We start from the raw sequence: 27,920 nt of genomic DNA, 5'->3' as shown, positions 1-27,920 counted from the left end.
TAAATATGTTTAACAATTTATATTGGGATGCATTCATGGCTGTCCTTGGATGCCTGCAGCCCAAGGGCCACAGATTAGACACACCTGCATGACAACAAGAGCCAAATATGTATCCTTGAATACAGAAATGACTACAGAGGGAGTCCTGGGAACAGTATTGTCATTAGGAGGAGACATGATAAGACATAGGGGTTAATAGAGATGAAGCAACATAAAACCCTTCACTCACTGTTTGAACTGAACGTGTATTGTCCACCCCAAGCACAGCTGTGGACACTTCTGTCTTTGCACTCTACCTGGCTGTGATACCAAGAACTACAGAAATATTAACAACAGCCAGTGTGCAAGATTAATCTTCAGAGGTCTTACGCCCATAAAGCAGCTTTTGTGGTCCTAAGTTTCCAGTGAACTAGAGACAAGAGAAGCCAAATTTATATCTGCACTTTTCCTTAGCTGATCAATGGAAGGTCTTCCTCCCCATCACTACTTAGGTGAGGTGCTTTAGTTACAAAGGCAACACATGTGAATGCACACACATGCATACTCACATGCACACATGCATACACATAGATACACATGCATATACATGCACACATGCATACACATGCACACACATGTACACACATACACATGCACACGCATGCACACACACATGCACACATACATACACATAGATACATATGCATACATACATGCACACACATGCACACATGCATACACATAGATACATATGCATACATACATGCACACACATACATACACATGCATACACATGTACACACATACACACATGCATACACATAGATACATATGCATACATACATGCACACACATACATACACATGCACACACATGTACACACACATGCACAGATGCATACACATAGATACATATGCACACACATACATACACATGCATACACATGTACACACACACACACACATTCCTGGATTGACTCTGCCCATTGTCCTATCCATCCATTCACAAGTCAAGAGGTAACAAGTGTGAAAGGAAACAGTTAGGTCTGAGTGCCACAGAATTAAATTTCAACTCTGGTTCCACCATCAGGACACAGTTTGCACATTGCACTGTGGAAATCTCACCCCCTGGCCTCTGAAAGCAACCACACTCTCCACAAAGCCACCCATCCATAAGCCTGCACTCTGACGTCTCACATTTGTCTGCCTGGGTAAGCATGATCATGACCATGCTCATGATTAACACCAGCCCCAGATGCTCCAATCCCAGAGCAGAAGTGGGTGCTCTGGATTCCAGAGAGGAACCACTGGGCCAGCACGTGGCAAGCAAGGAGACAGTAAACACTCACTACAGCTTAAACCCCACTCCTCCAGGACATCAATCACAGGGGCTCAGGGGAGGTCCCACAAATCATCTCACACAGCCTTCCTCCCCAGGATAGAACCTCCATCACACTCACCCAAGGTAGCCAACATGCTCACAGCCTTTCAAGCTAGCCCATCCCTTGAGAAAACAACCACTGACAAGTTTTCCTCTAGTACAGCAGCTCTCAGCCATCCTGATGCTGGGATTAAAACAGTTCCTTGCGTTGTGGTGACCCCCAACCATAAAGTTATTTTTGTCGCTACTTCACTGCTGTAATTTTGCTACGTGTTATGAATCATAATATGCACATCTGTGTTTTCTGATGGTCTTAGGTAACCCCTGTTGAAAGGGTCATTCAGCCCCCAAAAGAGTCACAACCCACAGGTTGAGAACTACTGCTCTGAATGAAGCTGCAAAGCAAGCTAATGTCTGCCGACCTGAGAGTCTAAATCTATTCAGATTGGAAATCAAGTAGATACTCAGTAACTGTTACATCAATGAATGAAGAATGAACGGACGCTTCCTTTGGTTTGGCCATGGTTTGGTTTTTGAGACAAGGTCCCACTCTATAGTCCAGGTTGGCCTTGAACTCACAATCCTCCTGCCTCAGCCTTCCAAGTGCTAGGACAATTAATATGAGCAACCACACCCAGCTTCTTCAGTTGATAAACTATACAAGAGTAGGAATTAAGGACCTACGTCTTGCCAAACAGTGATGGTGCGCGCCTTTAATATCAGCACTCCAGAGGCAGAGGCAGGCAAATCTTTGATGGACCCAGAACTGAAGTTAGTTATACACCTTGAGGTCACTGAAAACTTAAGACTGCTCCCTACTGTACACTCAGCCTGATTGTTTAATCTGCTTTTAGGAGAACAATTTAACAATCAGCCTTACTTGCCTTGGGCTTCCCATGTGATCAACTTTTACAACCTAAGCTAATACATAGCTATAATCTTAAGGCATGTGTTCTTCCATGCCCGTGACCCATAGCTATAATCTTAAGGCATGTGTTCTTCCATGCCCGTGACCCAGATAATGCCTGAGTAGCATTTGCTGAAAGCAGCAAATACGGAAGTTGGAAGCAGTCTTCTAAAATGAACACGCGTTTGTGGATATTGACTGATAAACAGAGAAGCGTGTACTGTTTGTTGTGTGAGACAGTTGGGATCAGGTGGAGCAAACGACTTAGTCCTTGAAAAACAAAGATTTCTGTAAAGTATGGCATCCCGTCCTCACATAATGCTTTCTGTGCTGCTCAGTGGAGACACACATGGGGACAGACACACAGAGAGGGAGGTGGGAGGGGAGGAGCAAGGAAAAGAGGGAGAGAGAAAGAGACAGACAGACAGAGACAGAGAGAGAAACAGAGAGACAGACAGACAGAGCAGGCAGAGAGAAGACAGATTCCCAAGACAGCCTCCATGCAGGCAGAGATTCAGACTTACAGATGGAGGACAGATCTACAGGGAACATGCAGATAAGAATTTGAATCAGAACTCACTCTTGGCTCTATGACTCCAAGGGCTAGTGCTTTTATTTCTTTCCTTAATGCAATATTGACGAGTTATCGGTGACTCGGAGTTAATCACTAATGCATTTAATAGACGCAGCATGACTGCTACTGCTTCCCCTAATCAGATATCTAGACACATAGTTCTTAATGTTGGGTACAGTGGGGTACACCCGTACTAGGTACTGTAGATACTCAGGGGACTGAGTCAGAAAGATTATAAGTCCAAGAACAGGTTTGCTTACATAGAAAGATTGTCACACAGTTTCTCTTTCACACACACACACACTTTTATCTGTAGCTGTACTGTTTAATGAGGGCATCAGAGGCTTTACCTATCAGGATACAAGAAACTTAAATTCATGGAGTTTGTATGTATATGTGTATATGCGTGTGTGTGTATGTGTGTATGTGTCTGTGTGTCTGTGTACATGTGTGTATATGTGTGTATATATGTGTATGTGTGTATGTGTATGCATGTATGTGTATGCATGTACGTGTATGCATGTATGTGTATGTGTGTGTGTGTGCCTGTGTGCGTGTGTGTATATGTGTGTATATATGTATATGTGTGTATGTGTGTATGTGTATGCATGTATGTGTATGCATGTACGTGTATGCATGTATGTGTATGTGTGTATGTGCCTGTGTGCCTGTGTGTATATGTGTATGTGTGTATGTGTATCTGTGTATGTATGTGTGCATGTATGTGTGGGTGGGTGGGTGTGCAAATGTTTAGGCATGTGTGTGCAGGGCAAGCAGTTGACACCAGGTGACTGTCATGCTGTCCCTTGTTTTCTGAGGCAGGAACTCTCTGAACAGTGAGCTCAGTGGATCAACTAGGCTGCCTGGCCAGCGAGCACCAGAGACCCTCATGTTGCTGCCTCGACAGTGCTGGAGTTTCAAGGATATGCTGCCAACCCGGCTTTTGCTTTTTAACATACCTTCTGATGAATCAAAGGGCTTTGCACAAATACAGTGCAATACCAAGTGGTTTACCAAGTGAGTGATATCCCAGCTCGACAGCTGAAAGCTCTGTTCAGCAGTGAGCTGGAGATGTCTGGTTACTACTGTCGATGAACAGGGATCCCAAAGCTTAGAGGAAGCCATATCCATTTCCTGGGCTGTGACAAAAGGCAAGTCAGCAAAGGAGAAGCAGTGAAGGAAGGAGAGGCTCTAGTGATCCCCTGACCACCTCCCAAAGCCAAATACCAACATCTCATCTGTAGGCGGCCTGGCTCCAGTGCCCTGCCCTGCCCTCCTCTGCTTACTGAAAAAGCAAGAGCTGGCAGCAGATCTGCAGCTGGGGGCTCTGACTCTCAGAGGAGGCATGCATTCTGAATGGCTAAAGAATCAGGTTTAGAGAGGATGCACAGAGGCTGTCCCCACAGTGACACTAGAGTTAAGCCAAAGCATCAGAGGACTCCCCAGAGCTGAAAGCCATCCTTACTAAAGGATAATAAGAGACAAATGACCTCCACAAGTGGTCCAGCCATGCCAGGAGAGGCCAGGAGAGAACCGTTCCCAACCCAGGGTGACCACCCAAGGTGTGTGGGTGGCATGGACTCAGGCAAGGTGGCATGGGAACAGAACATGTGACATCAATTATTATCATTGTTATAAAAGAAAGAATCTAATTCCTGTCGAGTGGCCCTAACCAAAAATGTCACTCAGTGTCACTCTACACTAACGTGGCTACTCCTAAGACCTTTTATTTTTTAAGACTTATTTTATGAATATGAATACACTGTAGCTCTCTTCAGACACACCAGAAGAGGGCATCGGATCCCATTTGGTTGTAAGCCACCATGTGGTTGTAAGCCACCATGTGGTTGCTGGGAATTGAACTCAGGATCTCTGGAAGAGCAGTCAGTGTTCTTAACCACTGAGCCATCTCTCCAGCCCCCTTGAGACTTTCTAATGTCAATGTTACCATTAGCTCTTTGTTCTAAAGCTCTAACGTCAAATTGAAACAATGAATCCTGACATCTACAACTGGAATTCTATTGGTTCTTCATTCAAAATGTTAAGATTGTTTCTAGGGGCTGCAAAGGTGGCTCAGCCGTTCAAGAAAACGTGCTGATGGGGGGGGGGGGGCTGAATTCAGTTCCCAGCACCCATATGAGGCTACTTTGAACACCCTACAGCTCCAGCCCCATGGGATCTGGCGCCTTCTCCTTCCTCCTTGGACATGAGCACACATACATGCATATACACACATTAACAACTGCTTTAATTAATTAATAACAATTATTTTTAATGAAGATGTTTTAATGGACACAGGAAGCTGGCTTTTTCCTATATAAATATCTCCATGTTTGAGCAATGAGCAAGTACCACTCCCATCATTTAACAAAAGCAGTAACAGTGTGCCTCCCGTCTTTGAAACACACATGAATTATGGATACAACACAGAAGCATACTACAGGCATAGCAGCCTCAGCCTGTCTGCTCTGGTGAGCCCAGGGTTTTAATGTTCAGTTTCTTCTGTTGAACTATATCTAGTTCAGAGGAACCAGAAATTCATTTTGTAACAAAGCCCCAGTCTGGGCTCTCCTCTCTGAAACTCCCCTCCCTTCATCTTGGGTAGCACTGAGGTCCCCTACAGCCTGTCCTAGGGCTCTCCGGCCTGTGAAGTGATTGACTGACCAAAAATCTCTACCTTCCCGCCTTCAGCAAGTTCACATGCTAAAACAGAGCACACGGTAGACCGAACTTTGAGATTTGCATGAAGATCTCATAATGCATTCTTTCAAAGTTTAATACCATTTTACTTGATAAATTTTTATAATTCATTGTTCTTCTGCAAGAAGATATCATAAAATAGAACCTTATAAAGTAAAGATGAAATTAAAGTGTTTCCAAAGTTCTTTCTGCAGGAGGTGGAGGGGGTGGGGGGCTCAGTTTTCTTTAAGGGACTAGTCACTGGGAGTGGAGCCATACTACAGTGAGTGTCTGAGCAACACAAATTGAACTTGGTGGTGTTTGTTTGTTGGGTGGGTGGGTGGGGAGGCACAAGAGTGGGAGGGTGGACCTGGGAGGAATAGGAAGTGAGTGGGGGTGGGCCAGAATGTATTTGTATGTAATTCCCAAATAATTAGTAAAAATATTACATTGGGGGAGAAAAGCAAAGTTCTTTCTGTGATTTACTCTTACTTTTTTAAGGTCTGCAATTATGAAAAATGCCAGCTAGAGGTTTGACTGAGTGCTAAAGTGCTTGCCTAGCACTGCACAGAGCCCTAGGTTTGATCCCTAGTGCTGCTTGCAGGTAGGTAGGTAAGCAGATGGCTGGAGATAGATAGATAGATAGATAGATAGATAGATGATTGATAGATAGGTAGGTAGGTAGATAATTGATAGATGATAGATAGACAGACAGGTTGATGGATAGATGATAGATAGATAAATAGATAGATAGATGATTGATAGATTGATAGATAGGTAGGTAGATAATTGATAGAAGATAGATAGACAGATTGATAGATAAATGATAGATAGGTAATAAATGATTGATAGATAGATGCTGAAGATAGGTGATAGAGACAGAAGATATACAGATAGATGATTGATAGATAGATAGATAGATAGGTAGGTAGATGATAGATAGATAGATGATAAATAGATAGATAGATGATAGATAGATGATAGATAGATAGATAGATAGATGATAGATAGATAGATACATAGATAGATACATAGATAGATAGATAGATAGATGATTGATAGATAGGTAGGTAGATAATTGATAGAAGATAGACAGACAGATTGATGGATAAATGATAGATAGGTAATAGATGATTGATAGATGCTGAAGATAGATGATAGAGACAGAAGATATACAGATAGATGATTGATAGATAGAAGATAGATAGATAGATAGATAGATGATAGATAGATAGATAGATAGATGATTGATAGATAGGTAGGTAGGTAGATAATTGATAGATGATAGATAGACAGACAGATAGGTTGATGGATAGATGATAGATAGATAAATAGATAGATAGATGATTGATAGATTGATAGATAGGTAGGTAGATAATTGATAGAAGATAGATAGACAGATTGATAGATAAATGATAGATAGGTAATAAATGATTGATAGATAGATGCTGAAGATAGGTGATAGAGACAGAAGATATACAGATAGATGATTGATAGATAGGTAGGTAGATGATAGATAGATAGATGATAGATAGATAGATAGATAGATAGATGATAGATAGATGATAGATAGATGATAGATAGATAGATAGATGATAGATAGATAGATAGATACATAGACAGATACATAGATAGATAGATAGATAGATGATTGATAGATAGGTAGGTAGATAATTGATAGAAGATAGACAGACAGATTGATGGATAAATGATAGATAGGTAATAGATGATTGATAGATGCTGAAGATAGATGATAGAGACAGAAGATATACAGATAGATGATTGATAGATAGAAGATAGATAGATAGATAGATAGATAGATGATAGATAGATAGATAGATAGATAGATAGATAGATAGATAGATAGATAGATAGATAGATAGATGAAGATAGGTATAAACGGCAGAAACAGAAGACCAGGTATTACCTTTGACCAGGCAAAGGTCCACGCTCAGCCTGGGCTCCACCTGACACCTTCCCTTCAGCCTGTAATTGGAGACACCTGCATCTGACTTTGAGCCCCAGTCCCTGTTTAACCACCAGGGCCACAGGCAGGTGACTCCAACCCTTGCCACATCCAAGGGAAGATGAGGATGGTAGCACCAGCCCCTCACCGGTGTGAGGGGGACCTCATCAAAGGGCAGGACCAAGTGCCTGGCCCATGCACTCTCTGCAAAGTGGCACCTGTCGCCTGTAGGCTGTCACCTGCCCCAGTTCCAGATGTTCTGCTCTCCATCCCAGGGCAGCACTCTCAGGGCTAAGGTAATAATTACAGCCCAGGTGCTTTCTCTTTCTTATAAACAGAAGAGAAAGCCCGAGACTTGGAGAGACAGCTCAGAAAGCAGGTTTCTCATCCAGGGCTCTATTTGCTGTGGGCAGAATCCTGGCTAAACCTCAACGGTCTCCATGTCAGGTGCCAAATGTCTTTTCAAATACCCTGTAACTCAGACACTAACATGTCACACTGGCATTCCTGTATTGCCCACGATTATTTAGGTCTTGCATGGTCAAAATAATACTTAAGGACCCGTGCGTAGTGGAGCACACCTGTAATCCCAGCACTTGGGAGGCAAAGGCTAGCAAATTGGAGGCCAGCCTGGGCTAGGCAGCAGATTTAAGGCTAGCCTGGGCAACTAAGAGATTTTTGAGAATTTGCTTTGTATCGCAGAGATTTGGCCAGGGGTTTCATGTCCTCCTACCACATTAAACCCCTTTTAAAATCTACCACGTAGGCAGGAAAATCAGCTCCATTTTACAAATTGAAAAACTAAGGCATTCCCGAGTCCAGGATGCGGGTGCAGAAGACTCTTACCCTACACCCACCTACCAACCCTGTATTTTCCAACTCCCAATTGCAAAAATGTCTTCATAGAAGCCAGTTAAGGAGGTAGGGAAGCTAGTGATTAGTGCTCCTTTCACAGATGGGTAAACTGAGGCTCCAAGAGCCAAAAGAAGCTCCTAAGTCCTTTGCCTTCTCTCCTTGGCACAGCACACGCCCAAACTGCAAAGCCCAGTCTGGAGCAGATCTCCGTGCTTGTTTTATTTTTCATTGTTCTGATTTGATTTTGGTTTTTGAGATAGAGTCTCACTATTGTAGCCCAGATTGTATTAGAAAGTCTCCACAGTCTTCCTGTCTCTCGAGTGCTAGGAAAAGAGGCGTGTGCCATCACGTTCTTTTCTTGGGGTTTCTGACAGTGAGTTGCTGAGGTTGAAAAGCGGCCACCCACTTAACTCGATGTCATCACCGGGGTTGGTACGTGGCCCAAGCTGACAGAGGAAATGGAGCGGGTCCCCTCAGCCTGCGCTGCCCTGCGCGTCACAGTCCACACTCGGAAGTGGGCGGCGAGCAGCCCCACGGGAGGTGCGGGCTGCAGTTCCCACACCTCTCTCAACCTCGCCCCGCGTCCCCGCAGCGTCTGCGCCGGCCACCCGAGGGAGTCCTGGGATCGAGCTGCACTTGGGCGCTGCGGAAACCTTCGCGGCCACCGGGACCTCGCAAGGAAGGAGTGCGGGCGCGCCCTTCGCCGACTGCGCCTCAGGGCGGCCGGACTCTCGGGACGGGGACGCGCTTGGACGGGAGCTGCAGTGGGAGCTGGGGACACGACCGCCCGCACCCTGCACTCCCCGCTCACTGCCTCGATTTCCCTCCCCTGCATCAGGGTGCGCCCGGATCTCGGCAGGCCTCGTTCGCCCTCCTCCAGAACCCCGGGCCCTACCTGCGCCGTGGCTCGGACTGTGGATCGGAGCGCCCCGGGGACCCCCGCCCTGCATCGTGCGGCCGGCTGCGCCCCGGACGGCGGTGACTGTGGTGGTGATGGTGGTAGCGGCGGCCGCGGAGGCGGCGGGAAACGGGCAGGGGGCCGAGCCGAGGGCTGGCTTCTTCCTCCTGCCCAGGACCGCCGCTTCCTCTCCAGCCTCGGCCCCTCGCTAGCGCGCGCGCGCCGCCCCTCGCGGCTCCCAGACCGCAGCGCAGAAAGTTTTGCTTTTCACTTGGAGGAAACCAAGGAGGGGAAGTGTGATGGGGCAGTGTGGCCAGGGACCGAAAGACTGGGCGCTTCCCAGACCCTGGGAGTAAAAGGCGGGGTGGTCAAGAGAGGGACTTCTTCCTACCAAGTCGCGGTGAAGCCGAAGGAAAGTGACAGATGACAGGTCGGGGGGGGTGGGAGCAGCTGTTAAAAATGACTTGAGAATCGAATCTCTGGCAGCACGGGGCTGGCCAGGAGCACGGCACAAGCCTTGGCTTGTGCCAAGCTCCTGGCAGCTGGCTCACCTCCCCCATCCCTTCCCTTTGGCTGCTTCAGCAAAGCACCTGCTACAGGACAGTGGGTACAGGAAGTGCCAGTCAGGGGTTAGGCCCGTCATAACCTCGCCTCTGGACCCCGAGGCAAAAATAAACCTACAAAACTGAACTGCATGGAGTCAGCCGGAGACCTGACTGTGGGTGGAGCATGGGGCAGTGGGAAGAAGCCTGGGAGAGTGCGTGCTGGAAGGGAGGAGCCTGTGGCCCTAGAAAAAAGACCAGGTGCTGGAAAGGTGGGCCAGAGCAGTTGCCTCTTACCAGGAACCTTCGGGTAAGCACGGGCGGATGCGGCTGAAGTTGATAAAGACATGAGCAGAGTCAGGATTTAGTGCAGTGGGTAGGGTAACAGGGTTGAAAAAGGCACTGTGTTGGTATCCTAGTTTGCTTTACCTGTCAGTGTGACATAGCCTAGGGTCCTGTGAGCAGAGAGCTTTAGTCCATGATTACCTAGATCAGATTGGCCCGTATCGCGTCTGTAAGAAAGGTCTGGACAGTTAACTGGCCTTCGAAGGCCCAGCCCACTGTGGGCGGCACCATTACCTAGGTTTCGAACTATCCAAGAAAGCTAAGTGAGCTGAAGCCCATCTACGAGCCAGCTGGCAAACAGCGTCCTCTGTGGTTCCTGCTATACCTGATTGGCAGTGAAGTGAGCTCTCCATTGGAGGTTAATGCTGTGTGCTATAGCAAGCAGGCCTGCCTTAGGTTCCTGCCTTGACTCCCCTCAGTGATGGCCTGCGATCGATCTGAAGTGGTCAGCTAAAACGAATGGAACGCCTCTCCTCCTCAGGAGGCACTCCGTAGTAAATACAGTTGAATTGGCCAGCCTGCCATAAACACTCTCAGGTCTACCTGACTCACTCCCGAGGATAACTAGGCATACCTCTGAATATATAACATAAACTGTCTTAAAACAGGGGCTGGAAAGCTGGCCCAACAGTTCAGAGCACATAGCATTCTTGCAGAGGATCAGAGTTCAGTTTCACAGCATCTATCCTGAGTAGCTCACTGCTACCTGCAATTGCAGCTCCAGAGGACTAATCAGGCACCCTCTTCTAGCTATCCCTGTCACCATCACGCAGACAGACAGACAGACAGACAGACAGACACATACACAAAATGAAAATGAATGTTTTAAAACTTACAAAATTATCAGAATCAGATTAAAAAAAAACCTCAGTTGCCACTTTGTTCATGAGCACCTGTACACATGCGTGCTCACAGATGCACACACATAAAAGTGAAGATAGTTTCATCTCCTGGGAGCGCTCACCAGGAGGTGACCTCAGAGAGGATGGCATGTTCTGAGGATAGCAGCCAGCCTCTTTCTCCAGCTGCCCTGTTGTTACCCCCATGGGTTCGTGAGCATGGTGGCCAGGGCAGGTAGGGATGGATGTGGCAGTGAGCTCGGCAGAGTAGATCTTTATTCACCCAAGCCCACCCAGCCACAGTAGCCACCATGCCTGGCAGGAAAGACCAACACAGAGTCTAGGACACAGCACTGCCCCCTGGTGGTCAGCCAGCTTCTTAGTGCTTGCTTCCTCACATTAAGCACTTCCATCAGCCAAGGGGCAGCTCTATGACCTTATATGTTCTCTCATAGGGCATTCATGCCAAATCCCATGGCCCTTGGTTCATGCCTTGTAATCCCAGCACTTGGGAGATTTACTGCCACAAGTTCAAAGCCAGCCTGGACTACATTTATTTGTGTGTTTTATGAATACCTGAGTCCCTGCAGAGACCCCTGTCCACTGTTACGGTGTGCCATGCTCCGCTGCTCCCAGAGTTCAAGCATCACAGTAGAGCACCATGACAACAGGCCACACTCACAGCAGTCCCTATCGTGATAACATTGCCAGACAGTAGAATGCCCTTCTGGAGTCTCCATTACAGCCCCAGGAAAGTACAGTCCCTGGAGGGGCCGTTTGTATGTTGTGGAAATCATCATCCAGTGTGACTGGCTGGATCCTTGGACCCAGGAGTTGAGAGGCACTCCTGTTCACCTTTGAGGATCCATTGGGAAGGTGTGTGCATCCTACTTCACACTCCCTGACAGCCAGTGTTGTGGTGCTCCCCTCCCCCTGGTGGGTAACGCCACATTAATTAAGGTTCTTAACTGCAACTCACCACAATCAATACAACCCAAGTCACGTACAAGGAGTTCTGCTGAGGATCCCTGAAGTTCACAGAGGCAGAGAAGCAGGACTAGTCTGGTGCTCTGCAAAGACCTAAGCCAGCCTGAGGAAGCCAGAGGCCCCAGTAGCTGTATCGATGCCGCCTTCCTGGTAGCTCCTGCTTCTCATTACTCCTGGCCTCACAAGTGTCTAATCCAGCCACATGGAGACCCACTTGGAGCCAACTCCAAACCTCCAGGAATGAGATCCTGTTGGGCCTAGTGGAAGTCACATGCCTCCACGGTACCTAGACACAGGGGGTGAGGGCTCTCTGTCAGCAGGATAGCCATCCTAAACTGCATCTACACTAAATGCCGAGGTGAGGACCAGCTTGCTACTTGCAGGCAAACAAGGGATGCCTTTAGGTTCCGTCTGCTCCTGACTCTCGTTCTGGATGCTGAGGTGTGTGGCTGTCTCCACACAAAGGCTTACAGAGCACACAAGGAAGTCGTGGCTCTATCAGTAATTTAAATGTTGCTGGGAAGCTCTTTGCTCTTCTTCAGGAGAACGCAGATGAGGCAGCCTTGAATAACTGGCTAATAGGTAAGGCCACAGCCCAGAGTCTGTATCATCATGGGCCAAACCTGCAGTTGCTCTGTGTATACAAATTGTATATCCACAGCTCTCTTCTTCTAACACAGGAGTTCCTTATATAGGGTTCACGTCATCAGGCAGTTGCTGCCGTTACCAACTGCCTGCCCCTCGGGCGCAAACCATCTCCATCTCTCCCAGTTTGTTCCTGGCGCAGCCCTTTGTCCTGAAGTGCAAGCACTTGGAAACTTCAGCAGGTGCCCCTGGATGAGATCGGTCACTGTAAGTCAGAGCTTCAGACCCAGGCAACCAGGCTGCAGAAGGTAGGTGCCCAGGCGGCCGGATGCACGGTCTGAGCTAGGCAATGATGGCATGTATTTACTTCTCATAGTGAGACCCATAGGCTATACATCGGTCATGTATATCCTGCATTTTCCTACATAGCATCCCCACCCCCTAGCTGTGTCCCACAGTGGGTGGGAAGAGACAAGGTGGGTGGTGAGAGCCAGGCCTGGCAGGTGATAAATTCACTTTCCTCCCGGGGTCTAAACTCTTTGAGAAGCCTCTCACCCTCTTCATCCCCTCAGCCTCCAGCTGAAGCCTGTGGGAGTGTGCTAGCTAAACTGGGATTGTTACCAGAGGCAGCTTTACTATCCCTGTGCATCCTTGGTCCTGCAAGATAGATAGCCTGGGGCATTCCCTGCTCGCTGCCCGGCTGGTGTAAGAAAGCCACTCACAGAAAACAATGTCAAAGGCCTAGACAATTCTTCAAAATTTAACCACCTAAAGGAGATCGTTTCTTTTAAAAAATAAAATAAACTTGAATGAGTTGGAGAAGAGTAATCTATCCTCAACCCAGGAAATGGCACAGACAACCTGAAGACTCTCATCTGTGAATGCCTGGAAGAGGGAAGTGGTTTCCCCGCTTAGAACAGCACCAGATACAGCCACACCTAAGGACACCACACCCGCTTGAGCTAACACATCACAGAAGCAGCCGTCCTGTAGTGTTGTCTTAGGAAGATGAACATGATGCAGTGGAGCAGGATGTGGGACTCCAGACCCTTCCCCGGACCCCACTCCACTCCCAAGTGCAGGCTCATCTCCTGGCTCTGCCGGACACTTCCTTTTAGAATGGGTGGAGAGCATCAAATGGCTAAGGCTGTTGGGGAAGGGTTTCTGAGCTGTATTCTGCACAGAGATGCAATACTCAAAGTTCTGTTAGCCCATCTCTGCCTCAGTTTACCACAGTGATTTTGTCTGGTTGTTGGAGGGTTTCTTAATCACTTGGGAAAGGTCTCAGATATGACCAAGGATGACACTGGGACACAAGTGCAGGTCAGAGAGTCAGCTACACCACACATCCCTAGGCAGCTGCGTGTCATGGACTTGAACTGTAGCCTGATGCCATGACAGGTGGTGGGGACATGCTCAGCAAGGTCCCCATCATCTGAGCCATCTGGCTGGAGCCCAGGTCAACCCATCCTGTTGGTATATTTTTATATCCTGAGGCTTGGGAGACAACTCCCTTCCGAGGTGATCCATCCAAGCAAGGCTTAACACCGGGAAGTCTGACAAAGCTCTGGGTTCCATCTACATAAGCCAGGCACAGTGATGTACACACCTGTAGGTCAGCTTTCAGGAGATGAAGGCAAAAGATCAGTTTAAAGTCACCTTCAGCTACAAAGGAGGTCTAAGGCCAGCCTGGGCTACAAGAAATCCTGCCTCAAAAAAAGCTCAGGCAGGGTTGCTAGCGTTCCCTTTGTGTTTCAACACCTTTCCTGGGAGGCCTGGAGAGGCTCACGTGGTTCTCTGAGGGTTATAGAAAGGTCAAGGTCAACTGTGGCACCTCACTGGGTACTGTGGCAGCACACTCAGGTCCTGGGCCAAGTCTGTGTGGTCCTCAGCTCTTAGGGAAGTACACAGAGACACATAAATGTGGCCAAGGGGCTGGAGAGATGCTCAGGGGTTAAGGGCACAGGCTGCTCTTCCAGAGGGCTGGATTAGCTATCTATCACACACATGGCAGTGACATCTGTAACTCCAGGTGCAGGGGTTCCAATGTCACTTTCTGTTCCCCAAAGGCACTGTGTGCACACGGTGCCGAGACTTACACGCAGGCAAAGCACCCAGACACATAAAATAAAAATAAACAAAATACATAATTAAAAAAAATATTGTGAGTTGAGAAGTCTGTAAGAGCACATCCAGAGCAGAGGCCCTGCTGAGGACTTCCTAGAGAAGAGGATTAGCAAGGACACACAAAGCATTGACAGATGACTGAAGAATCCTGGGAAATGTGAACGGCTGCACCCGTTAAAGTTTGAGAAGTAGATTTACAGTCTCACGTATCTTCTGAGTTAGATAAGGTTGTCTAGGGCTGCTGAGATGGCTCAGCTGGTAAGAGCACTGACTGCTCTTCCTAAGGTCCTGAGTTCAAATCCCAGCAACCACATGGTGGCTCACAACCATCCATATGAGATCTGGTACATCCAAAGACAGCTACAGTGTACTTAGATTTAATAATAAATAAATCTTTGGGCCTGAGCGAGCAGGGCCAACTGGAGCAAGCAGGGTTGACTGGAGCGAGCAGAGGTCTTAATACAATTCCCAACAACCACATGAAGGCTCACAACCATCTGGACAGCTACAGTTTACTCAGATACATATAAATAAATAAATAAATAAATAAATAAATAAATAAATAAATAAATAAATCTTTTTAAAAAAATAAGGTTGTCTAACAACAATCACTTTAGATATCTCCTTACTCTTTCTCATTGGTATGTAGTACCCTTTACCATAATTGTCAAAACTTAAACTCCTTCAAAACTTACCCTAGCTGTTTGGTTTGGAGTTTTCAAAGAAGTATCTTACCCTATTAACCCAGGCTGGCTTAAATCTCATTATGTATCCCAAGATGGCCTTCAACTCAAAGTAATTCTCCTGCCTCAGCTCCCCAAACACAAAAAAGTCCCTATTTGTACTTTTAAGTTTTTTGCTTATGTGTGTGTATGTGTGAGTGTGTGTGTGTGTGTGTATGTATGTATATGCGTGCATGTGGGCTGTATATGTGTGTGTGAGTGTATATGTATATGTGTGTATGTGAGAGGGGTGTATGTGTGTATGTATATGTGTGCATGTGGGGGTGTATATGTGTGTATGTGTGAGTGTATATATGTATGTGTATGTATGTATATGTGTGCATGTGGAGGGTGTATATGTGTGTGTATGTGTGGGTGGGTGGGTGTGTGTGTATATGTGTGTATGTATAAGTGTGTGTATGAGATGTATGTATGTATATATGTATGTATGTGCATATGTGTATATGTGGGGGTGGGGGTGTATGTGTATATGTGTGTATATGAGATGTATGTATGTATATGTGTATGTATGTATGTATGTGCATATGTGTGTATGTGGGTGTGTGTATGTGTGTGTGCATGTGTGAATGTATATTTGTATGTGGGCAAGTATAATTATATATTATGTATATGTGTGAGTGTGTGTATGGGGTGTATATGTGTAAATGTTTGTATGTGTGTGGGTGGGTGTATATGTAAGTATATATTTGTATGTGGGTAGTGTATATGTGTGTTTTGTGTTATGTATGAGTATGTTATATGTATATGTGTGAGTATATGTGTATGTATATATGTGTGTGTATGTGTGCGTGTGTAATTTTTTACATTTATTTGGCTGTAGGGTTGGGCCTATGTGCTAAACAATTAATGTGGAGAGGAGGTAACTTTGCCAGGGATTGAATTCAGGCCATCAGATTTATAGAGTGACATTTTTTTAAAAATCTAGAATTTTGGTTTCATCAAAAAAAAAAAAAAAGAAATATTATAAGAATGTGCTTTTGTTTTAATCCCCGGTGTAGGAAGTGCAGCGGCTTCCGACTGTGACATTGGACTGTGACATCGGACTGTGACATTGAACTGTGACATTGGACTGTGACCTGCCTCCTGCACTAGAAGAAGATGGCTTTGCTAACTGCAGAACGTCTACAGTTGTGTGGTGTTTGGGATTCTAGGAGCTTTTCAGAGGGTGCAGAAATGCTAGGGCTCCTGAGAGGTGTGGTCAGAGGTTGTTGGTAATCTAGGGAATGGTTGAGGTTTGTTAGTAGCTGGTCAAGGGAAAAAAAAAACAAAAGGAAGGGAATCAGATTCAGGGATTTTCCTAATTCCTCTCTCCCCTCTATTCTTCTTTCTCTCCTGTCTAACGTTAGGGGGTGAAATGAGAGGGCAGATAAAGGGTAGGAAAAGAAGAACCCACAAAGTAGCACAGACCAGCTATAGACTTGAAGACTTAAACAGCAACGGACTTTGCCTACTAAGCCATTTCACCAGCCCCTTCTATCTTCATATAGGATTCCTTAAAGTTGTTAATGTTTAAATGCATATTATAGTAGTAGTATCATATGAAACTAACAGGACAAAAAAAAAAAAAACATGGGTTTTTGTTTGGTTTGGTTTTGGGTTGTTGTTTTGTTTTGTTTTGACACAGGGTTTCTCTCTGTGTAGCCCCTTCCTGTCCTGGAACTCATTCTGTAAACCAGGCTCAGAGATTCCCCTGCCTGCCTCCCAAGCACTGGAATTAAACTTCCAGCCCTAGAAAGAGAAGGGGCGCAGTGGTTCACAGTGGTTCTGCTAGTTCACACACTCAGTGCAGGTTTTTTTATTGGGGGGGGGGGGTGGTCTCGAACCCACAGAAGTCCATCTGTTTATGCTTCCACGTGTTAGACCTAAGAGAGTGAGCTACTACACTCAGATATTATTTTCAAAATTCAAATAAGGCAGAAGACAGACTAAAACATAAGGGCCTGCTGCAAAATCCATCCTGAAGGGTGTTGTTTCCTGATAGGGTGTTGTTTTCCTCTTAACATTTTAAAAGAAAACATGAATTAACAAATACAAGGTTTTTTTTTTCTTTTTTGCTAATATAAAAATATTTTAATACAATTTGTTTTGCTTACATAAAAATATTTTTTAAATGAATAAAAGGGACAGGGTTTCTCAGAAGTAGCCACAAGGAGGCAGAAGTTAACTAAAAAAATCCTGCATCAGGCAGCATCCACCCCTGTGACCTTTCCTTACAGGAGTTGCTGGGAGATTGTAGTGACAATTTTGGGATTGGTTTTCTTTTAAAAACACAGAAATGCTGTAAGAATGTGGTTTTGTTTTAATCCCAGGTGTGGGATGTGGGGCTGCTTTAGATCGTCCTCAGCAGCTGACTGTGATTTGCCTCATGCTCTAGAAGGGGTGTGATTTTGTCAGATGCATAGTTTTCAAGATTGCATGACATTTGGAATTCTGGGGACTTTTCAGACTGTATATAAATGCTAGAGCCCAAGAGGCAAGGTGTGTTGTTGGTTTGTTGATGTTAGTTGGGGTTTCTTAAGTAGTTGTGCACAAAGAAGAAACAAGAAGAAATTAGGTAGCTCGGTGGTGGTGGCGGCGCACGCCTTTAATCCCAGCACTTGGGATACAGAGGCAGGCAGATTTCTGAGTTCGAGGCCAGCCTGGTCTACAAAGTGAGTTCCAGGACAGCCAGGGCTACACAGAGAAACCCTGTCTCAAAAAAAAAAAAAAAAAAAAAAAAAAAAAAAAAAAAAAAAAAGAAGAAGAAGAAGGAGGAGGAGGAGGAGGAGGAGGAGGAAGAAATAATTAGGTATCCTGATGTGGAAAATCAAATTTGCCCCAAGGAACTCAATGCCCCTAATCACCAGGAAGTAGTCTAATTATGATGTCACTCTTTCTGACCCCTGGCTTTTTTCAGGGATCTCTCTCCTTTCCTCTCTATCTTTTTTTCCTCTCTTCTCCAGTGTTAAGGAGTTGAAATGTTGAGAGAAAAAAAGGTGGAGAAAGATGGAAAAAAGAAGCCACAAAGTAGCAGAAGATCAGCTACAGGAGGTCATGACTTTTCCTGGGTCCTCTCTCCACGTGCTGGCATCTGGCCTCCAGATCATTGTGTGCAGAGCCTCAGCACCAATGGCTCGCCTTCCTTGGGAGCAGGATGGGGCTGAAGGTAAACAGCTGCTCATGAAAGTTCAGAGAAGTAGAGAGCCTTCAGCCACTGACTCTAGTACCACAAAGAAAGGAGACAACTGGGAGAGAGAGGCCTGCCTCTTCCTCCAGAGCAGAGCAACGTGGGCCAATCTCTAGACCAGGAAAGAAAAGCTAACCAACTTCTGTGCCAGAGGCCAGGTAGTAGCCACTTCGCTCACAAAACTCCCTCCCAGTCTTAAGTCACATGTTGATCTTTGCAAGAAAAGTGAGCAATAAACTGATAATTTTAAATTAATATGTCTTACCTACAGTAAAAAAAAAAATTTTGTTTCTCTTTCTCTGTCTCTCTGTCTCTGTGCCTCTCTCTCTCTCTCTCTCTCTCTCTCACACACACACACACACACACACACACAGAGAGAGAGAGAGAGAGAGTTCTTGAATGATACCTAGACCAGCCTTAAAGTCACAATCCTGCTTCAGCATCTTGAACTGAGATTCCAGGCACAAGTCACCATGCCTGACTTAACATATCCTTAAACACAACAAAGAAGTTAAGAACACAGAAAAGTGCATGTGTTAAAGTATGAAAACTGGGCAGGAAATTCGAGTTTTGTTTTGTTTTTTTTTTAAACAAATGTGTTAATTTGGAGGGAAATGCATGTGGTCGCACACTTCCTTCCAAGGAGGCTGGAGATCAGTGAGCAGCGGGCTTGAGCGGCACAGTGATGGAGGAATCCCCCAGGGCTCTTGAAGGCTCGTCTGAGCTGTCAGGGGCTTCTCCCACGTGAAGGAGCAGGTCCCCGTTCCAGGAAAGAGGTCATATGCAAAGAAATGATACCCCAGTTACGTAGAGAGGTCAAACACCAGCTTGGCAATGGAACAAAGAAAACTTGACATCAAAACTCTTTGGCCTTCTTTGCTAAAGTAAATTTGGAGCTAACCAGCTTTCAAGATTTTTCCGGGTTTTTTTTTTTTTTTTCCATAATGATGAGACAAAGGAACACACTTAAGATAAAAACCAGATGTGAACGTTTGCTGGTCTCTTGTCCTTGTGCTTCTTAATTACAGCATCCCGGGAGCTGGGGGGTGGGGGGTGCGGGGGTGGGGGTGCTGGTGAATCTTGCTCCCTGTGGCTTGATGTTGGTATTTGAGGCTCAAATATGAGCCCAGCTGGATCCTGCCCCGGTCTAACGCAGTTCACCGTGCTGAGTATCCCTGACTTGCGGATGCTTTTGGCTGCTCTCACAGTGTGTTAGGAACAATTCTGTAAAGATTTTTAAGAAAAAAATCACAGGGCCATAGAAATTCCATCGGTTTAAGTTAATACTGGGCCTACCCATGTGGGTGCCGCCATCCCTTTCCTGACAGGCCAGGGCTGTTGCGTGGCAGCTGGCTTTAGGAACTCCAGAGGGAATCACTTCTGTATGTGCCCTAGGGCTGTGACATCAGGAGCACAAGAATAAGCAGGACTCACCCATGTCCCTTCGGAACCTCCATCTGACTGCATGAGGATCTTGAACTCCGGGATGTTTGTGGCCTGTTGTTTGCTGAATGATACTTGTAAAACTACATAGTAACCAGCAAGTACAGAGAAGAAAGGGGTTTTGTGCCCCAGGAGGCTGGTCGGGCTTAGTGGAGACCCCAAGCAAAGAGGCCGCATTTGTGAACAGGAAAGGCAGAAGGACGGAATTAGAAATAAATTTATGTCTGCATGAACACATTCATTTCGTGTTCTTCCTTACTCAAAAAAGTTAACTGCAGGGTGATTAAAAGCACCATCAGACATCTCTGAATCACTCGTACCTTCAGGTTTGGGTTTTTGTTTTTTTGGGGGGGAGGCAGGTTATGTTTGTTGTTATTGTTTTAGGCGAGGTCTCACTATAGAAGTACTAACCTAGAACTAGCTACGGAGATCCGGATCGTCCTGCTTCTGGCTCCCACGTACTGGGATTAAAAGTGTGAATTGCCACACACAGCTATCTCCAGGTTTTCATATGAGTTCTTCCCTTTCATAACTAGCTGGGGGACTGTGGGGTAGGGATGATGGGGGGACGGGGAGGAGGCAGAAGCAGTGGAACTGGTTCTGTTAGTAAAGGGCTTGCTGTGCAGGTGTGATGACCTGAGCTTGCCCCCCAAGCACCACATAAACACAAAACAACAACAACAACAAAATGCCAATCTTGTTTGGCCATGCTTGTAATCCCACTGTGCAAACAGACAGTGGATCCGTCTTCTAGGTAGCCTAGCCCACCTCGACAGCCCCAGGCCAGTGAAGAATCTTAGTTCAAAAAAAAAAAAGGGGGGGGGTGTTAAACCAGAGGTCATGCTGCAGTCTTTAATCTCTGCAACCAAGGATTTCTATGAGCTCCAGGCAATCTTGATCTACATAGTAAGTTCCGAGACAGTTGGGCTACATAGTAAGACCCTGTCTCAAAACAGATAAACAAAACAAGAAACAAAGGTTCCAGGAACCACCTCTGGCTGACTCATTTGTATCTATGCATATGAACACATATGCATAAACACAGACATGCTCACACATACTAAATGGACAAGATCTGGGTGTGGTGGTCCGTGCCTGTACTCCCAGCACTCAAAAGGCTGAGGCAGATGGAGTGAGTGACTCTGATTTAAAAAAAAAAAAATCACACACACATACACATACATACATACACACATATACATACATACATACAGACACATACACACACACAAACACACATACATACATACATACACACACACACACACACACACACACACACACACACACGCACACACACACCAGCCAGGCCTCTAGATATTTCTGTCGTATGAAAACCGCACAAGCACCAGACATCCGTGTCATAGAGTAGTTGAGAAAGCTTTTTGTCCAGGTCAGTATCTCCTCAGGATTCTCCCTAGAATTCCAAATTTACCAAATCTGTGAAAGTTAAACTTGGTCATGTTAACTGGTGACTGGTGACCATCTCATAACCATCTTTGGGGGGGTCAATGTTCTACAGTCTCTTCCTGCGTAATTGCCAAACTTTATGGAACACAGACTAGACTTTCTCTAGCGTCTACAAGGCTAGGCTCTAACTCGCCCACACCACAACTCTCTCTCTAGCCCATTCTTCTGGTCTTGCTGTTAAAAATCCTTCATTCTCAGAAGTCACAGTCAGGACTGGCTGATTTGGGCAAGCACTCAGGCATACCCCACACAGAACTTCATCTCCACTTAGCCACACCACAGAAATAACACAGCATCTTGTCCTGGGGATCTGTCTGAAACCACCCCCAGGCTATGCTCCTGGAAGCCCTGCCTCCTTACAACACCCTGGCGTGGAACACAGGCTTGCACCACAGCTGGGAACCAGGTGCTAGAATCATGAAGAAGGGTGAAGTCCTTGCTCCCTGGCAGTGGCATTTGGGAACCCAGCTGTCCTTCCCCAGCAGCTTCTAGTGACCTTTGGTTTTGATTAAAATAAATCCGAATGACTTTAACTAGTGCCAAACCTTGAGTGATCCATTTTGTTTGGATTCTTCATATGCAATGCAACTGACAGAAGAAGGCAGGGATTCCCAGCCTTGTGAGTCTGAGTGATCTGAGGGAAGCTGGGGGTGTGGCTGGTTGCAATCCATGAAAAGACGGGCTGAGGGCAACAGCTTCCTGCAAACCTTACCCGGTCAGCACGCCCTCTCTCCCTTATGCATAATGGATGGTATGATAAAAATCAACCCTGCCTAATCTAAAACAGCCCTTCCTGGACAGTTACAGCAGAATGTCTACTTTAAGACTTAGCGCCTTAAAGCTCTCTGAGTGGGGAAACACAGTGACCTGGAGCCATAGGTCAGCCAGCCTTGACGACTTGATGAGTTCCAGGCCAAATGAAAGGCCCTGTGGTGTGACTATGCAACACTAGGAAACGCTTTGCTGTCCTTTGGGCGACCAGGCTCATGATGGGGAAGTGTCCTTGTGAGCCTTGACTCTGGCCTCCACCAGCCGGCATGGCACAGGCTAGTTATTGCCCACAGGTTTGCCTTCTGTGTGTCATAGATCTTCCCCATCACTCCTGCCCATGCCTGGCTCCTCCATACCCTGCAATCTGAACAGCGTTATGTGTCTATTTGGGATGCAGGCTGACCATCATCGTTCTGAGACCCAGGCTAGCTCAGGATGAAGAGTGTGTACAGAGGGGAAGCTGGGGCTCAAAGAAAGAAATGTCCGCCTCTTGCAAGTACAAAGCCAGTGGCAGCCGTGGTGGGGGTTGGGCATGCGCAGTGTACTGGCCTCAGGCTGACCTCTACGTCAGCTTTGCAGGAATGATTCTTTAGTGTGTGTCTTAGTCGGGGTCACTGTTGCTGTAATGAAACAACATGACCCAAAGCAACTTGGAGAGGAAAGGGTTTATTTTTATTTCATATGACAACAGTTACATCATCAAACACATTGAAGGCAGGAACTCACACAAGGCATGGAACGTGGAGGCAGGAGCTGATGCAGAGGCCACGGAGGAATGCAGGACACCACCAGATTTTTAGTGTGTTTCTCTCTATGGAGTCCTGACGAATGCAGCTCAGTTACGCAATGTAAGGCGAACTAAAACATGTGCGTCATTAGTGAAGAATCCTTCATCCTGTGTCCTTTCACGTGTTTGCTCTAACAGAACATCCTCTCTCCTGTGTCTGCCTCAGTGAAACGTTCCTTCATGAGTCTGCCTTAGTCTTTCACCTATGTCTACTTCAGGAAAACTTTTACATGTTTGCCCCAGCAAAACATCTAACACGTCTGACTTTGCAAAGAACCCTTAAGTTTCCACTTCACCCCTGTCTATCGAACAAGCAAACAAAACAAAACAAAGTTAACGTGGTGGGAATAAATGAGGTAAAGTGGAGAGATCTGGGTGGGGAGTAGACATCGTGTTCAGTCTAACGTGACAAGAGACATGGACCACGGTGTATAATGTCCTGTATAATGTATAATGTATAATGCCTCAGCTGAGCTTTTCACCTGGACAGATGGATGCCTGTTAGTATCCTCTCCTTAACTCCAAGATTCATCATGACGCCCTCTCTCCATCCCTGTCTCTACTCAACTTAAAGGAGGCAACTTTTATACAACTGAGCGAAGTTTACAACGTGAGAAAAGTCCAAGGATGCTTACAAGCCTGGCAGGTTCAACAAGCACGCAGCACCTGCTCTCGTGGGCGATCTGCTGCTCAGTTGTGAAGATTCATACTGCATTTTCTCTTTTATGTTTTATTTCTGTGGAGGCACATATGTACCATATGCACTACACTGGGTATCTGAATATCAGAGGATAACTTCTGGAAATCAGTTCTCTCCATCCACAATGTGGGTACTGCTGAACCATCTCAACCTACCTACCTACCTATCCATCCATCCCCATTGTTTGTTTGTTTGTTTGTTGTTTCTGTGAACCTCTGGCTGTCCTGGAACTCATTCTGTAGACCAGGCTGGTCTCAAACTCACACCCTGCCTCTGCCTCCCAGGTGCTGGAACTAAGGTGTGTGTCACTAGGCCCAGCAAGATTTCTCCTTTTAACTTTTAAAATTGTTAACTGTACAGCATTTGGTGGTGTCTCCTCCTAGATGCAGGAACGTGAGTATCTGAAGGTAAGTGCACGCCTGTACATAATTACAATCGCAGTGCCACGAGACACCCAATGCAAGATGAACTTCTCGCTGGGGATCTTTCTTTCATGTCTCCCGTCAAGGTTTTCAAGCTAGAGAGCTTTAAGCTATTAATTTTGTATTAAGAGAGAACTCCGCAAAATGCTTGTACGTGCCCATTCCATCTTACAGGCTTCTGGTGCAGCCCGTCTCTGAACAGCCAAAGGAGCTGTTGGGTAGACCGTGTGTGGAACGCAGGGCTGAAGCACTGTTCTCCACCGCTGGCCCACGCCAGGAGGGTTCTGTGCTTCCATTCTAATGACCCCCGTGGTAACACTGTCACCTGACACTGTGCTGATGAGGATTAAGTAATTCACATCTGTTAATGTCATACTCCTCTAGTCAGGATGGGGCTGGGTGCTGGCAAACGGGGCCTCTGGTCCGAGACACACGCTCTGCTTCCCATGTTGGAAAGTAATCACAGGGCGTCTCTCTCCCCCTGAGCACGTACTGATGCTCTGGAGCACGCGGGAGGCTTCCCATTAGTGGTGACAGGGGTGACGAACTGGGGAGAGACGCTTGCTTGTAAACACTTATCTGCGGAACAATGACTTTAAAAGAGGGAATCTGGCTCCTAAGTGTTCTGAAGAAATCCAATTTTTCAGTTAGGTAACAAAAACATTCGTGTCACCTGGCTATTTGGCCTTCCGTGACTTGCGTCAAGAAAATAAGGTCAGATGCATTTATGAGAATATCTGTGTCGGTGTTGTTTACAATAATACAGATTTTTTATTAATTATTTTTGTTTGTTCTAGACAAAGTCTCATTCTTTAGCCTGGCTGGCATCGGATCCACAGTAATCCTCCTGCTTCCTCCTCCTAAGCGCAGGGATTAAAGGTGCGAGCCACAGTACCCAGCTAACAAACAATGGTGTATACCCCTTAACACGCTGTAGCAGATCCTGCTACTTCACAGCGCCTGGGACGGTAGAGGTCAGCTGTGTAAGCACACTGATTACCACATAAAGTCATCTATCTGTGAATCTCTTCTGATGAAAAAAAAAATGCATTAGTACAAAATCCTAACCCTTAATTAGCAATAACTATTTCTGTGTACAACTGTGCGTGTGCATACATATTTTACATGTATCTAGGATATGTCAATGCAGACAGTATATATGTGTCAGGGTGAAGGAGGACGATCTAATCAGAAAACTACTGGAAAGAGGGCAGACTTCTGGGATAATGGGGGATGAGAGCAGCCTCCAGAGACGCCGTAAGTGAGAAGAATCAGGTTAACGACAGTCTATTGTGAAGACTCAGAAACAAGCTCTGTCTGTCATCATGATAACGTGTCTCATTAAGGTATGTGTGCGTATGTATATCTGCATGTTTATAGCATGTATGTTAAGTGTGTATGTGCATATCTGTGTCTATGTACATCTACCAATGTGTAAATGTGTATCTGTATGTCTGTGTATACAAATGTGTAAATGTGTATGTGCCTGTATCTATGTATTTGTGTGTGTATTTGTGTGTGTGTTTCAAAATCTCAATATCCTCCATAACTTTCCCACCCGTGATGCTGACTTTCTTACACAGGTCTTGCGGTGACATCCTGCTTTCATCTGTTTGTATCCTCTTTGAAGTCACTGACCTTTATTCAAGTTGGCTATTGATTTCTTTGGCATTTCAACTAGGAACCGAGGACTGAGCTCAACAGTATGCAGACAGAGAGGGTCCTGTGCTCCACAGGGTGCAGATGGTCAGTATGAGGTCAGATAAGCTGTTTTCTGCATGTGGCCATCCCAACGTGAAGATGGGAAACAGAATGGTGCGGCCTGAACCCATTCTCTCACATCTACGCGGCCTTCTTGAACATCAGATCTTGGCCCACTTGATACAGGGACACTAAAGTCCTGAAATCTACACCTTCCTGGTTATGCCTAAGACCAGTTGTATTTCTAGTCTGACAAGGGCAGCCTGCTGTCATGCTCACTTAGGAAAACAGAGCGCACTTTGGGTAGCCCGCTCAGGAAAGGACTTAACACAGGTGCTTCCAAACAGTGGAAGGGCTGGAGGAAGGGAAGGCTGGGATCGCAGCCAGCAAGGGCAGGAAGTCGGGGGGTTGCAGAAATTGCAGGAAGCCCAGGTCATAACCTCTGCTGCCTGCAGCCTGAGCAGGTGAGCGGCAGAACAGAGAGGCTCCTGCGAACCCTCACGTATGCCATCTGCTCATGCCAGCCTTTGCTGGTCATCTGGGGTCCCTTTGTTCCAATGCAGGTGGAACACTGAAGGCAAGCAAGTCACACAGCTGTGTCCCCAAGACTCCAGCCCCTTTGCAGGAACTACAAGGGGCTAAAACCAACCAACAGACACCACCGTACAGTCTAGCAATTTGGTCTTTTGTGCTCACACACTTGGTGCACAGTGGAACTTCTAAATATACTGTGTTTACACATGAGGTTTGCACCTGTCCTTGATGCCATGGGTGAGAAAGGGGGACAAGAAGGAGATCTCTACCTGATAGGTCCATTGCTATGGTGCCCACTCCTTCAAGGCAATAGTTTGCCTTTGACATCCAACAATTTGAAGTCTAAATGAAAACACCATACCCTATGACAGAGTTAAGAGGAGGAAAACACACACACACACACCCCTAATTTATAAAATATATACATTACAAAGAGAGGGGGAAATGTGCTATTCCTAAAGCCCTGTTTCCTGAGCAACTCTTAAGGTAATTATTAGAGCTCACAGTGCGTCCCTCACCTACCCCATGATCACAGCCCCAAAGCGTTGATTCTAAGTAGGGTAACCCAGCTCTTCCTTCCTGACGGATCCCTGCCATCAGGATCCTGCCATTTGGAGTGGCTGTTCTTTAGTCACACACACATGGACGTACTAATAGGTGTCCCAGAGAAACGCTTTGTGTGTGCACATGCAAGTGTGATTGTATATGTGTTATGTGTTTTATGAACACATGCCTGTGTTAAGCAGACAAGGCAGGCAGAGAATGGAAGTTGTTCTTGGACTCAGTGTTTCATGTTCCCTGGGCGTTGTTCTGTCATGGTTTTGGTTTTGGTTTCTTGGTTTTCTGAACTTAGGGCCTTGCACGTGCTAAGCAATAGCTCTACCTGGGCTATTTCCTCGGTCTCACAATATTTAATTAATCTCCATTTGTGCTCTTAACTGCTGCACCAGCTCGCCAGCTCTCCACTGCTCCTGCCATCATGCTTTTTAAAGCAACACACACAATAGGAAGGATGCAACTTTGTTTTTCTAGATTACTGAGAAAAGTTACAAATTAAGACTTCTTCCAGAAAACAAAAACAAAAACCTTTAACCTGAATGCTGAGATGGCACAGAGCTGGCCCTCACTTGACCCACATTTTGAGAGGTGTCAAGGGGCAGTGTTGCTGTTTGTGTACAGTTTGCTTATAAACCCAGGTGACACCACTAGCAGGTGCTTATTTTATGGGATCCTGTACAATATGTCCCTGACCATCATGATGGTAAATTATGAACTACAAAGCACATTTCTACTGAAACATAGACTCTGTATATCCAGGGAATAACCAGTTTCTAATCTCCAAATTAAAAAGTGATCCTGTTAATGGAGCAAAGGACACAATGGGAGACATTTGCTCAGTGGGATTTACATGTCTTAAAAAATATAAGACTGGACATGGCTGTGTAAAACCCCATAGGCTGGAAGGCTATGAGTTTGTGGCCAGCCTGGACTACATAGGCCACTACATGCACATGTATGTA

The 27,920-nt window shown here is 46.0% G+C and overlaps 1 protein-coding gene across 4 annotated transcripts in view; it reads right to left on the bottom strand.

Annotated features, from left to right (window-relative positions):
• Disc1 (disrupted in schizophrenia 1) overlaps window positions 1–14,753 on the bottom strand; it is a 216,377-nt gene extending 201,624 nt beyond the window's left edge. For 2 of the 4 annotated variants that reach the window (NM_174854.2, NM_174853.2), the window contains exon 1: window positions 9,236–9,325. In NM_174854.2, the coding sequence (NP_777279.2) occupies window positions 9,236–9,290 (55 nt within the window). In that variant the 5' untranslated portion in view covers window positions 9,291–9,325. Of the gene's footprint in view, window positions 1–9,235 lie in introns of all 4 variants that reach the window. The other 2 variants (XR_003947282.1, XM_011248388.3) reach the window with 2 other exon arrangements.
• Between the last annotated feature and the right edge of the window lie 13,167 nt (window positions 14,754–27,920).

Source organism: Mus musculus, chromosome 8, assembly GCF_000001635.26.
Source record: "Mus musculus strain C57BL/6J chromosome 8, GRCm38.p6 C57BL/6J".
In the NCBI taxonomy this organism is placed as follows: domain Eukaryota; kingdom Metazoa; phylum Chordata; class Mammalia; order Rodentia; family Muridae; genus Mus; species Mus musculus.
This window is presented reverse-complemented; position numbering and strand designations above follow the sequence as displayed.